The following is a 13,370-nucleotide window of genomic DNA, read 5'->3' on the forward strand; positions in this document are numbered from 1 at the left end:
CTTGAGATGGTGAGACCAGAATACAAGCCCATGGTCCAGGTGAGGGTATCTCTTTTGGTGTGTGAGATCCTAAAGATTTTTTTTTTTTTTTCACTTTGCTTCTCTTCACTTGAGTTATCATTTGACAATGCATTTGGATTGGTTTGTGGACTTGTGGTGGTGGATTCAAAACATAGCAACTGGGCAATGGGATCACGGCTCTGATGTAGGAGTGACATGCCAGTTCAAAACTGTTAAACGCTTTTCTGAGTTAATTTTGTGCTGGCAGACTCTGCTGATTATGCAAAACCTATCTGTGCCAGACTGAACTTCCCTTGCCTATCCCATTGATGGTTAGTAGTCCCTGCTTGTCACTTGACTTCTCTGGTCCCTGTGCTTGGCAACTGCTCCCTTTGGAAGCAGGCTTGAGCCATGTACCTACTTCTCTTATTCTTTCCGTTTGCCGATTTGTTGTGAGAATTTTTCACGCCAAGTGTGCATTTTCTGGTTTGCTACACAAAAACACACTGTGACAATCAGCTGTGTTGTTTCCTGGGTGGCATCCTCTGTTTTCATAAATATTTCTGAAGTTTCTCTTCTTGAATATTGTAAGCAGATGCTTTTCTCCAAGTTCTTTCTTCTTAAAAGGCAGCTCCATCTTCAGTTGATTCTGTGGAGATTCAGCTAACTTAAGTCATCTGGGAAGTTGAGCTATCTGGGAAACTTTTTTTAATTCCCTTTATGATTTTTTTTGTCCTTTTTTCCTGCCTTTCCACTTCCTAATACATTACGACTTCTTTAATACAGAACATGGGGAAGAAAGCTGTCAGAGTTCATGAATACGCTGCAGTGCTGGCCACTGCTGTCATGCCCTGAAAGGACGATAGCTTGTTGAACTAGCTTTGATCACTGTTTTCTACAGCATTCTATTTTTTTTTTAATGTTTCTTTTAATTCAATGGATTTAGCCTATGCTTGAGCTAATGATGGATAGCCAAACCATCACTAAAGTAATCCAGAAATATTTTTTGTTTCTTGTGATTTTTGTTTTCCTGCATAGTTTGTGCTAAAGATGTTTTTGTTTGTTGGGTAGTTTTCCCTGGAGTAAGTTAAACATTCTTGACTAAATTACTGCTTCTGGTTGCTACAACAGGCAGGTGTGAAGATTAAGGAATATTGCAGGACTTTGCATGTCAGTAGCCCAGATCTGAAGCACAAGGAAATGAGGAGGGCTAACAGTCTGCTGGTAGTTTTGATTCTTGTCATGAGGGTGGTTTCTCTGAATGCAGTGTAAATGGAGAACATGGCTTTACTGTCCTCTGAAGTTCATTTTCTTATGTAGCTTGTCAGATAACATTTTGCTGCTATATCAACAACTAAATTGTGGCTACTCTTCACAGAATGACTTAGCCTAAAGATACATACTTCTGAGTACTTGTGGTGATTTTGCCTCCATTCCAGAGCTAAAAGAGCAACTCCTGGCTCGTGCATCACAGGTGGAAGAAATAGAGCGTTTAAAACAAGAATTTGAACAGCAGCGTCAGCAAAGAAAAAGTGAGCATGAAACTGAGTTGGAACAATTGAGACTTTATTTTGAAAAGAAGTTAAGAGTTGCTGAAGAAAACTACAGAGAAGAATTGGCTTTGCTGCATCAGAAATTGCAAGGATTGAAGGAATATTCACTGTCAGAGTTGGAAGTGAGTCAAGATCAAGCAGGGGACATCAGGTGATACATTCTTTTTCCTTTCAACTCAGGGAAGCATGCTGTCATGACATTTTTTTTTTTGTTTGTTTTTTTGTTTTTCCCCCATATAAAAGATGATGTTGGGATTGGGCATTAGGTGATCTGTAGTTAGAAACCAGCAATGGAAGTCATGAGTCCTGAGCAGTTGTTACAGTTGCTCTGTGCCTACTTTCAGTACTACATTGTGAGTCAGCAAGTTAATTTAACTTATTTTGTGACACATGTTGCAATCTTAAACTTTAAAACGCTTTCCTCAGTTCTTCTGTTGCAGTTTTTGAAGAGACTGCTGAGAAAGAGAGAAGGGATACACGTGGTCAGCTAAATCAACAGCTGGAACAACAACAGGTAGTATTTTTGATAAATTGAAGTTCTACTGTTTGTTACATGACCTGTATGTAAATTGATGTCTGATTCCTAGCTCTTAGCCAAGAGTTAGTTAATTAAGCCATCTATTAAAGCTTGATTCTTTTTGACAAATATATTGTAAATTGTCAACTCTAAACAGTTCTCAGACTAGCAGAACAGATGAAACATGGTGTTCTGTAATTTTGTGTCTCCTGTTGTGGTTATCTTGTGCCTAGTAAGGAGCTTATCAAAGCTCTTCCACACAAGTGCGGAATTCATGGTGTTCCTCTTCCATATGCTTTCTGTAGTAATTGTGCCTTTTATTGCTGTCGGTTCTTTGGAGATGCTAATTTGGTCCCTCTTCTATTTATTCACCTATTTTCATGTACATGTTGTAATTTAAGATCTTGACTTCTTTTCTTAATTTATTTGAAGTTGCCTGAGTTTCAAAAAGGAATTTTCCTTTTTTTCTTTAGATTTTTATTTTTTAAATTAATTGTAAAGAGTAATATTTTTAAGAGGGAATGATAAGCAAACAAGACATAGACAAGACATCAGGAGCTCAATTTCATCAGTAAATCACACAAAAAACTTGAGTTATAAATGAAAAATGCATACATCATGCCTTTTTTCTTGCTGCTATTTGTTACATATCTAAGTATGAAACTGCATTCATAGATCATTACTTCTAAGTTCTGTGGTGTCTGTAGAAGGGGATCTCTTTAGTGTTGAGGGTTGATAGTTTCTCTACCCGGATACTTCCTCCTCTATTGTATTTTCAACCAGCTCCTGAAACTCAGATGTGCCTTTTGGCATGGTTCCAGAGTGTATCTACCTTGAGGGACTCTGCCACTGTAGTAGCAGATGGAGTGGCAGGAATGGAGCAAAACCAGCAGGGTTTTTGGAAACCAGATATGTATGTGTCAAGCAGGTGCATTATAGTGCAGTTCAGGTAGTGCTCTCACTGAAAGATTCTCAGCATGGTTTCTTCAAAGCTGAAGATGTTTTTCTAACCCATTTCTTATGTAGGAAGAACTTGTCAGTTTGCAGGTACAACTTAAAGAACACCACAGACATGAATTAGATTCCTTAAGGTCTTCCCTTGCACTTCAATATAAGGAGGATCTAATGAAAATGAAGATGGATTTATCAGACAAATATATAACAGAAATTGAGGAAATGAGAAGAAAGCATTGTTTAGAACTTGAGCAGCTCCGTGCCCGACTTTCAGAAGAACATATTAAAGGTAAAATGTGCTGTCAGAATGGTAAGCTGCTTGTGTAGCTTATATTTTTCTTTAACTATTTAAAGGCTTATCTGAAGAAGTTTTCAATTTCTTATTAGTTTACTCTAAACTATAGGGAACACTTCACACATGTTGATCTCTGGCATTGAGCACTTTGCTTTTTGACTTTTATGGGCATGTTGAGTTGCAATTCCAAAAATGTGGTAATCTAAAACTGATTATTCTGTAGTAAAACCTACTACAAATGTGGAGCAGTTGCTAAAAGGAGTCGATCAGGTTTCCATTCTTGATGCCTAGAAGAGCACTGTCAATTCCTCAATTAATTATTTGAAAATTTCTTATTGTTGTCCATCAGCTATGTTAAATGTCTATTGTATTTGCATGAAATAGGCCAGTTCTCAGTCTGTTCCACAGAGTAGACCTGCTTCTATGTTCCATACCTCTTTTGCCTGTGTTCCTTTTGTGGGTTTGAGAGTGCTCTGCTCATTTAACATTAATATTTCTTTATCCTCATGTGTTTTCCACTGGTTGGCATACATATGGAGATGAATTTTTCGACAAAGAGGGGAAAGTATTTAAGGGGAGTAGAATTTGTAATAGGTACCTTTTGCTGTAGAGTTCAGGTTACAGTTTCTCCTATGGCTAAATTTAATGAGACTTCCTGTGCGATCATGGGTTAGTGTAATTTCTTAACAGTTGCTGCTTTTTTTCAAGTTCTAATTTATAGAAATATACTGCCTTGTACTGGTTCAGTATAAAATGCATATATTGTTGAGGTGCAGGTAAGGGATTATGGCAGTTCTTGTATCTCTAACTTCTTTCTGGGAGCATCCTATGATACGCAAACATTTGAACTCATTATCCATAACTTAGTTAGCTATATAACACACATGGCTATAACCACCATGGCTATTCCAGTCTATGTTGGTTAAAAGGATCAGTACGACTCTTGAAATTTGCCATTTTATTTCTTATCATCAATTAGTTATTTATAATACTGGACAGTATATCATAACTTCTTAACTTAGAATGTTTAGAGATTTGTCCTGTCTGGTTTTTAGGGAAATGCCTTGTGTAAATAGCATGTGCAAAAGGGGAGATAAAACTTGCATAAATTTGCTATTACATTGTCCAAAAAGAAAGTCGGCTCTTGTGGCTGTTGCTGATGGGAGGGGGGGTTCTGCCACAGGTTTTATGATCCTTCCCCATTATTCTGGCTGATAAATTTCAAAGGTGATGATAAAGTGGAACAGAGTACAAAATCATCCTGATAAGAGACTCTTCTTGGTCTGTAGTTAGGATGGCTACTGATAAACTGCACAACTGACAATGTTCAGCTTTATTTCTGTGCATTAATGGGACCTGTTAAAAGAAAATAAGTCCCTGAATTCCCCTTTATTGTTCGGTTTAAGGTTTTTTCTTGTTTTTTTTTTTCTTTTCAGAAATTGCCAAACTGCGCCTACAGAGTGCTCAAGATGCAGCACGTCAAGTTGAAATGGAGGTGGCTGAGCGAGTGTCTGTGCTGGAGGAAGAGCACAAAGCTAAGCTCTCTCTCCTACACTCCGAGAAACAGTGTATTGCAGAGCTTTCAGAAGAAATAAAGCATTTAAAGGGGGAGATTACTAAACAAAAAGATTTTTCTGTGCAGAATGAAAAGCATCTGAAAGAGGAAATGGAAAAGGTAATTTCCCAGTACTGTTTCCTATAGAGTTTGTCAAGCTCAGATCTGTTAGGAAGGCCAAGGGAGATAGAAGCAGCACTTATCTTTAAATGTGCCTAGTTTAGCGATAGTAGCTTCAGCTTTAAATGGACTCATGTGGATATGCACAAATACTGGAATATGAGATAGAAGTTCAAAGTACTTTAATGTTAAACACTTAGTTCCTCTGCAGACAAACTTTTCTTTAAGAGCACAGATAGTGTGGGAAGTCAGGTGCTTCAAGGGTTGATCCAGTCCATCTTTGATAGTGATGTGGGTCAAGCATATACATACCACTTCAATACAGGCATGTACAAAAGGTCCTTGCCCTGAACATCTCCCTGCAGCACATCATAGTGTCCCGGTGCGAAAGTAATGTGATGCACTTGCATACTGTCATATGGTAATGGGGAATTCAGCAGAAAGCACTGCGGATCCTCTGCTGAATGGGTCCCCTCTAAGAAATTTCTGGTTTTAATAGGACTATTTTTGAAGCAAATAACCAGAAATAATTTCTCAGACTATTTTTTGAGGGAAGAAGAAAGAATTGGACAACAAATTTCTGCTTTTGTTTTGATTTGGTGTAGTTCTTATACCTTCACTGTCGACATATAACGACATCATCATTTAGGAAAGAAAGACGGGCCCTTGTAGTAGGGGACTCGATTCTGAAGGGAGTGGATGGTCCCATATGTAGACCGGACCCAATATGTAGGGAGGTCTGCTGTCTTCCTGGGGCCAGAGTTAAGGATATCCGGAGGAAACTCCCTAGCCTAGTCAGGCCTACTGACTACTACCCTTTATTGATCTTTCAGTTAGGTAATGATGAAATTCCAGGAAGGAGCCTGAGGGCAATGAAGAGAGACTAGTTAGGGGATCAGAAGCACAAGTAGTGTTTGCTTCTATCCCAACAATTGCACAGATGGACGGGAAGATTAACAGGAAACACCAGCTGATCAATGCCTGGCTCAGAGACTGGTGTCGTCGGCAGGATTTTGGGTTCTTTGATCATGGGCTGCTTTTCAGGACACCAGGCCTTCTGGCAACAGACGGCAAAAGCCTGTCTCAGAGGGGGAAAAGGGTTTTAGGGCAGGAGTTGGGGGGGCTCATTGACAGGGCTTTAAACTAGGTTCGAAGGAGATGGGGATAGATCCAAGGCTGCTAGCAAAAAGCCTGAAAGTGGGGTGCTGGCACTAGACTTGGAAAAGACAGGGGGCGTAACCGGGCTCCTTAGGAAGATGTCTGGGGATGGCAGAACTTCAGCTCCCTCCAGTAAAAAGGAGAAAGGACCAATAGCCCAGCTGAAGTGCTTATACACTAATGCACGTAGCATGGGCAACAAACAGGAGGAGCTGGAAGCCATTGTACACCAGGGTAATTACGATGTAGTTGCCATCACAGAAACATGGTGGGATGACTCGCATAGCTATAGTGCTGCCATGGATGGCTATAGACTCTTCAGGAAGGATAGGCAAGCGAGGAGAGGCGGGGGGGTGGCCCTGTATGTCAGGGAGTCTTATGAATGTCTTGAACTAAATGATGGTGATAATGGGATTGAGTGTTTATGGGTAAGGATCAGGGGGAGGGCTAACAAGGCAGATATTGTAGTAGGAGTCTGTTATAGCCCAACCAGGATGAGGAGGCAGATGAAATATTCTATAAACGGCTGGGAGAAGTCTCAAGATCGTGAGTTCTAGTCCTCGTGGGAGACTTCAATTTGCCGGACATCTGCTGGGAATACAATACAGCAGGGAGGGAACAGTCTAGAAAGTTCCTGGAAGGTACTGGGGATAACTTCTTAACACAACTAGTGAAAGAGCCAACTAGGGAAGGTGCCCTGCTGGATCTGTTGTTTGTAAACAGGGAAGGTCTTGTGGGGGATGTGATGGTCGGAGGCCATCTTGGCAACAGTGACCACGAAATGATAGAGTTCTCAGTTCTGGGAGAAGCAAGGAAGGGGGTCAGCAGAACTGCCACCGTGGACTTCCGGAAAGCGGACTTTGGGCTCTTCAGGAGCCTGGTTGACAAAGTCCCCTGGGAGGCAGTCCTCCAGGGCAAAGGAGCCCAGGAAGCCTGGATGTCTTTCAAGACGGAAGTCCTAAAGGTGCAGGAGCAGGCTGTCCCCGTGTGCCGGAAGACAAGCCGTTGGGGAAAAAGACCGGCCTGGCTAAGCAGGGAGCTAGTGTTGCAGCTTAGGGAAAAAAGAGGATATACGGCCTTTGGAAGGAAGGGCAGGCCGCTCAGGAGGACTACAAAGAGGTAGTGAAGCAATGTAGGGAAAAAATCAGAAGGGCCAAAGCTCAGCTAGAGCTAAACCTGGCTTCTGTTGTCAAGGCCAACAAAAAAAGTTTCTATAAATATATTAGCAATAAAAAGAGGACCAAGGATAATATCTGTCCTCTAGTAGATGGGGCCGGTAACGTAGTAACCAAGGATGAGGAAAAGGCTGAGGTACTTAATGCCATCTTTGCCTCAGTCTTCAGCAGTAGGACCAGTTGTTCCTTGAGTTCCCCGACCCCTGAGCTAGAATACAGGGATGGGGAGCAGAATGAAGCTCCTGTAATCCAAAGGGAAATGGTGAGGAACCTGCTTCAGCACCTGGAGGTGCACAAATCTATGGGGCCAGATGGGATCCATCCAAGGGTACTGAAGGAGCTGGCGGAAGTGCTCACCAGGCCACTCTGCATCATTTATGAACAGTCTTGGATAACCAGGGAGGTCCCAGCTGACTGGAGGTTGGCAAATGTGACACTCATCCATAAGAAGGGCCGGAAGGAGGATCCAGGGAACTACAGGCCAGTCAGTCTGACATCGGTGCCTGGGAAGGTCATGGAGCAGATCATCCTCAGTGCCATCACACGGCACATGCAAGAGAACAGGGTGATCAGGCCCAGTCAGCATGGGTTTGTGAAAGGCAGGTCATGCCTGTCAAACCTGATCTCCTTCTATGACAAGGTGACCCACTTAGTGGACGAGGGAAAAGCTGTGGATGTTATCTACCTGGATTTTTGCAAGGCTTTTGACACCGTTTCCCATAGCATTCTCCTGGAGAAACTGGCTGCTCATGGCCTGGACAGGTGTACTCTTCGCTGGGTAAAAAACTGGCTGTATGGCCGTACCCAGAGAGTGGTGGTGAATCGAGTTAAATCCAGTTGGTGTCCAGTCACAAGTGGTGTCCCCCAGGGATCGGTGCTGGGGCCCGTTCTCTTTAATATCTTTATCAATGATCTGGATGAGGGGATCGAATGCACCCTCAGTAAGTTCGCAGACGACACTAAACTAGGGGGGCGTGTTGATCTGCTTGAGGGTAGATTGGCTCTGCAGAGGGATCTGGACCTCTGGCTGAGGCCAATGGTATGAGGTTCAACAAAGCCAAGTGTCGGGTCCTGCACTTGGGTCACAACAACCCCATGCAGCGCTACAGACTGGGGGCGGAGTGGCTCGAAAGCTGCCTGGCAGAAAAGGACCTGGGGGTGTTGGTGGACAGCCGGCTGAGCATGAGCCAGCAGTGTGCCCAGGCAGCCAAGAAGGCCAACACCATCCTGGCCTGCATCAGGAATAGTGTGGTGAGCCGGACTAGGGAAGTAATCATCCCCCTGTACTCGGCACTGGTGAGGCTCCTCCTTGAGTACTGTGTTCAGTTTTGGGCCCCTCACTACAAGAAGGACATTGAGGTGTTGGAGCGTGTCCAGAGAAGGGCTGCGAAGCTGGTGAAGGGTCTGAAGGACAAACCTTATGAGGAACGACTGAGGGATCTGGGGTTGTTTAGCCTGGAGAAGAGGAGGCTGAGGGGAGACCTTATCACCCTCTACAACTACCTGAAAGGAGGTTTTAGAGAGATGGGAGCTGACCTCTTCTCCCTGGCGACAAGTGATAGGACAAGAGGAAACGGGTTCAAGTTATGTCAGGGCAGGTTTAGATTGGATATTAGGAAGCATTTTTTCACTGAAAGGGTTATTAAACATTGGAATAGGCTGCCCAGAGAGGTGGTGGATTCACCATCCCTGGAGGTGTTTAAGAAAAGGGTAGATGAGGTGCTTAGGGACATGGTTTAGAAGTGGTGGTGTTTTTATCAGGGTAGGTTAATGGTTGGACTTGATGATCTTAAAGGTCCCTTCCAACCTCACTAATTCTATGATTCTATGAAGTCTTAAAGTTGAAAGAGTCATATCTGGCACCTTCCCTCTTACTGTTAAATCAGCAGTCCCCTCTGAGGATAAGTTTAGACTGGATGTTAATTCATTGTTTAATTTGGTTTGGTATTTGAATGCATATGACAATTAGATGGATGAAGCTCTCATTTCTCAACTCCTCCTTTCCTCCCTTGTTAAAGAGAGATGGATATGTGTGTCCTTTTCTGGACTTAAAAACTGGTGGAGGAGGCCAGAGAAAACAGTTGCAAACTGTTCATAGATAACATGGAGACTCAGCTGAATCTTCCAGTAATGAAGCTTTCAGTACTGGTAGTTTAGTCCTTCCATGTGCAATATCTTGTTTGTGGCACTGCCATCTGAGTAAAAGATAAGCATATAGAGAGCAGTGTTTGAAATAAGCCTGTACCACATGCTGATCCACTGTCTGGAAATACATATTTTGTTTGCCTTCTATTCTGTCCCTGTCAGAAACAAAGTGAACCAGTTTCATCAAATACCTCTCTATTTCCAGTGCCTGAATCCCACTTCCCCCAAGTTTTCATGGGTTGGGTGTTAAACAGAAAACCCTCAGATTTTTTTTTTTATTGTCTGCCTCTTCACTTAGGTTGTAGCATAAATGAATGCTTAAATATTTGTTCAAAACAAACCTTCCAAGTGAAAACTGAAGAGTATACTTTATACTGATGTTCCTATGTGATCTCTTATTAGCTTTTAATTTTCTTTTAAGAGATGGCCCTGTTGTTTCCTTAGTTTACTATTTATTTGTTTACCTGTTTACCTCTTGTCTCTTTTTAGAGTATTTTTTTCTTTTTGTCATTGAGCAATCATTTGGTGCTTTGGCTTCTATTTTTGTGCATGCTTTTTATGTTGCTTTTATGCTGCGTATGAGGTCATGGTCTTGGACACTACATATAAAATACCACTGGAACGTATAAGGAGGGAAAGGTTTAAAAGATATTTTTAATCATGCCCAATATAAATACCTAAGGTGCCCATAGCTTTGTAAGTTGAACTTCTAAAATGAAGAAAAGTGGCCCCAAGAAAAAAACAACAGAATACCATATTAATTCTAGATTTTTCTCTTAACTTTTTCTCGTCTTCCTTACTCTAACTAATTCTTAATGGTGCGTTGAATTAAAGTACCTACAAGTTGATATTTCAGCCTTACATTTTATTTGGAGGGGTGACTTCACTGCAAGAATTGAATCTCTCCAAGACCTTAAATACCTGAAAACACTCACTTCAGTTTGGTTTTGTTATTTTATGCATTTTTTTAATAACTGTGTTCATAGGTAAAACATAAAATTGTTGAGGATCACAAGAATAAATTAAGGGAAGCCAGAGAAGAAGTCCAGAAAATAGAGACTATGTACAAAGAAAAAGAGAAGAAATGGAAATGTGAAAGCGAGGACCAGAGAATCCTAGCAGAAGAGAAGTTATCATTGTTGCGTACAGAGCTGCAAAATAGAGCAGAATATGAGAAGCAGAAATTACAAAAGGAATTTGAACTTCGTGAAGCTGAAATGAATCAGCTTCAAGATCACCAAGCTGCCAAAATTCTAGAATTGGAGAAATTGGTAAAAGAGCAACAAAACAACTTGCAGCAACTAGAGGACAGCCTTGCAAGTGCACAGAAATCTCAGGAGCAATATGACAGTGATCTGCAGGCAGCCAGAGCACTCATGGCAAAAGAAATGGAGAAGGCCACACTTTGTCTGCAGGAAGAATGTGCACTGAAACTTATGGAAGCACAAAACAAGTAAGTCCTGAGTATTTGAGTACTTTCACTTGCCAGTTCAGTCATTGTTATTGTTACTTTTTCTTATTTTAACCTTAATGGGTTGTAGTGACGTGGGTTTGTCACTTGATGGCACCAGCTAACTTCGTATGTAAAGCTTACTCTCCCAAGAAACAGTAATGCTGTCCATTATGGTTTACCACAGAATTTTGCTTCATGTAATTACATTTAATCTAGCCTAGCAAATCAAACAAAGTGTAGTCAAGTTCTGCGTGTTACAGTTAAGAATACAACATACAGCTGAAAAAACATGTACTAGCCTTGGAGAAGGGAAGTGTTACAGGACACGTAAGTGGAAAAACGCTCTATATTTTTTTCAAGTGTTTTCAAACAATTCAAATTAATTTGATCAAGTTTTTCCTGGTGAATGAAGCTTGTGTTATCCACTGAATGCTGAGGTTGATGGGATGCATATGCTATTCTTCAGTTCTGGTTAGACATGAAGGTTGCAATGTGTGCTCTTAGAACAAGATTCAGGAAATACAGTGTGAAAACACTGAAAGCAAGAAATTAGCCTTTAAATAACCAATCACTTTTTAATTATTGGTGTCTGTATCCAAAAATACAATAGTTAATGATTACAGTAAATTGCAGCATTTCGGATGCTAAATCTTCTGCATCAAGCTTTAAGCAGACCTCGGAGAGCTGAGATGAGTTTGGAGGAGCCCCCAGGTATCCCACATACACTTCCACAGTGGTTTGTCTCAGTCTTAACCAGATGTTTTTAGAGATGCTTCTTATTACAGTTTGTTTACTTGCAGACAACACGTTTGACATGTAGGCAATGTATATGCTGTGTCCTAGCTGTTCTCATTTGGCAGTATTTTCTCAAACAGAGAACGATGTTTTTGTGTTGCGGGTATTAGTGAATAATTTGATAGGGGTTCCAGTCTACCTAGTAATAACAAGATACTACCAAGTGACATTGCATAAACCTTTAATTATGTGGCTATGAAATCATCTTCATGGCTTGTTTTGAATTAGTTCTGTATTTGAAACTTAAAGTAAAATTTGTGGAGGCTAAGTAAGGCCTACTTATTTTTCTTTGATTTTTGTTTATTATTTAAATCTTTGTCTTTTTGACACTGTTCTCTTAACTTTCTTGGAAATAATATAGGTTTATGGAGGAACACAAAACTATGACTCAGAAATTCACAACTGAACAAGAGATTCTTCTGCAAGAGCTGAAAAAGAAACATGTTGATGAGCTGGAACTCCAAAGTCAGCAGTTACAGGAGAAGCATAAGCAACAAATTTTGTCTCTTAAAGCAGAGTTTCAGACAAAACACCAAGCTGAAATTGAGACACTTAAATCTACACTAGAAAGTAAACAGCAGGATCAGCTTGAAGCTTGTGTTGCTGAACTACAGACAAAGCATCAGGCACATATTGATGAGCTGGAGTCTAAACACTTATCAAATCTGGATTCCTTGGAGTCATCCTACCTATCTGAAATTCAGAATATAAGAGATGAACACAGTCAGGCTCTTGAGAAACTACAGCTGCAGCACACAGAACAACTCCATGAAAAGGATAAAATGGATCAAGCACACTTGACTCAGGAGATAGAGATGCTGAAATTAAAGCATGCTGAAGAACTTCAGCTTTCCCAAAATAATTTGAAAATTGAGCTAGCTGCTGTTCATATGGAAAAACTTAAAGCCATGGCTGTTGAAGCAGAAGCAGCTCATAAGGTGAGCCAAAGAAAAAATGGCATAGAAGGTGAAATTTCATGGCACACTGTCTGGCATCACCTTTTCTCTTGTTCTTGGGGTTTATTTCTACAGCCTCCTTTGTGCCAACACTAACACTGGTGTGTCACCATATTGTGAGCTGAAATAGGAAACTGAAATGGAAAATTAAGTCCATCTGACATACCCCCCGACCCTGAATGCTCAGACTAATGAGTTTTTTATCTCAGTCTGTGGAAAAGGTACAAATGAAGTAAATATTTTTGACATAATTCATATTGGAGGTTATCCATTTTGTGGCTTAGAGCTTCTCTGCCTGATAGAGTTACCATGTAATTCTTTAGAAGTGATTAGAACAAAGTAAATGTAATTCTGTTAAGCTACATCTCTAGGAACCCAAAGATCCTCCCTAGTGGCACAGTCTCGAGGGGAAGAGTAGAAGAAAGGTACTTCTAAAGGTCCCAGGTGGGGTTTTGGGAGCAGGTTGTGGGTGAGTGGGCCTTGTCTTAGGCACTTTGAGAGAAGTCCATAGCTTTACTCTTGATAGTGCAGAGGGGTGAGCTCTTTCAGAGTTCAGATGGGAAAAAATGATCCCAAGACTTCTTCAAGTCAAAGAGGTAAGAAGGCTTAGCTCATTGCTAAAACTTCAGAGCCTTCCGGAGAGAGATGTACTGCTTTTCAGACTTGTCCGCTTCCCAAACTTATGATTATATGT

At 41.1% G+C, this 13,370-nt stretch overlaps 1 protein-coding gene across 1 annotated transcript in view; it reads left to right on the forward strand.

Annotated features, from left to right (window-relative positions):
- PCNT (pericentrin) overlaps nt 1-13,370 on the forward strand; it is a 103,702-nt gene that overhangs the window by 26,505 nt on the left and 63,827 nt on the right. The window contains 7 exon segments of the mRNA XM_082483808.1: nt 7-39; nt 1,440-1,704; nt 1,980-2,067; nt 3,097-3,313; nt 4,756-4,994; nt 10,459-10,925; nt 12,082-12,658. Coding sequence (XP_082339934.1) covers nt 7-39; nt 1,440-1,704; nt 1,980-2,067; nt 3,097-3,313; nt 4,756-4,994; nt 10,459-10,925; nt 12,082-12,658 — 1,886 coding nt within the window.

This window comes from Vanellus vanellus, assembly GCF_965231255.1.
Source record: "Vanellus vanellus genome assembly, chromosome: 5".
NCBI lineage: Eukaryota > Metazoa > Chordata > Aves > Charadriiformes > Charadriidae > Vanellus > Vanellus vanellus.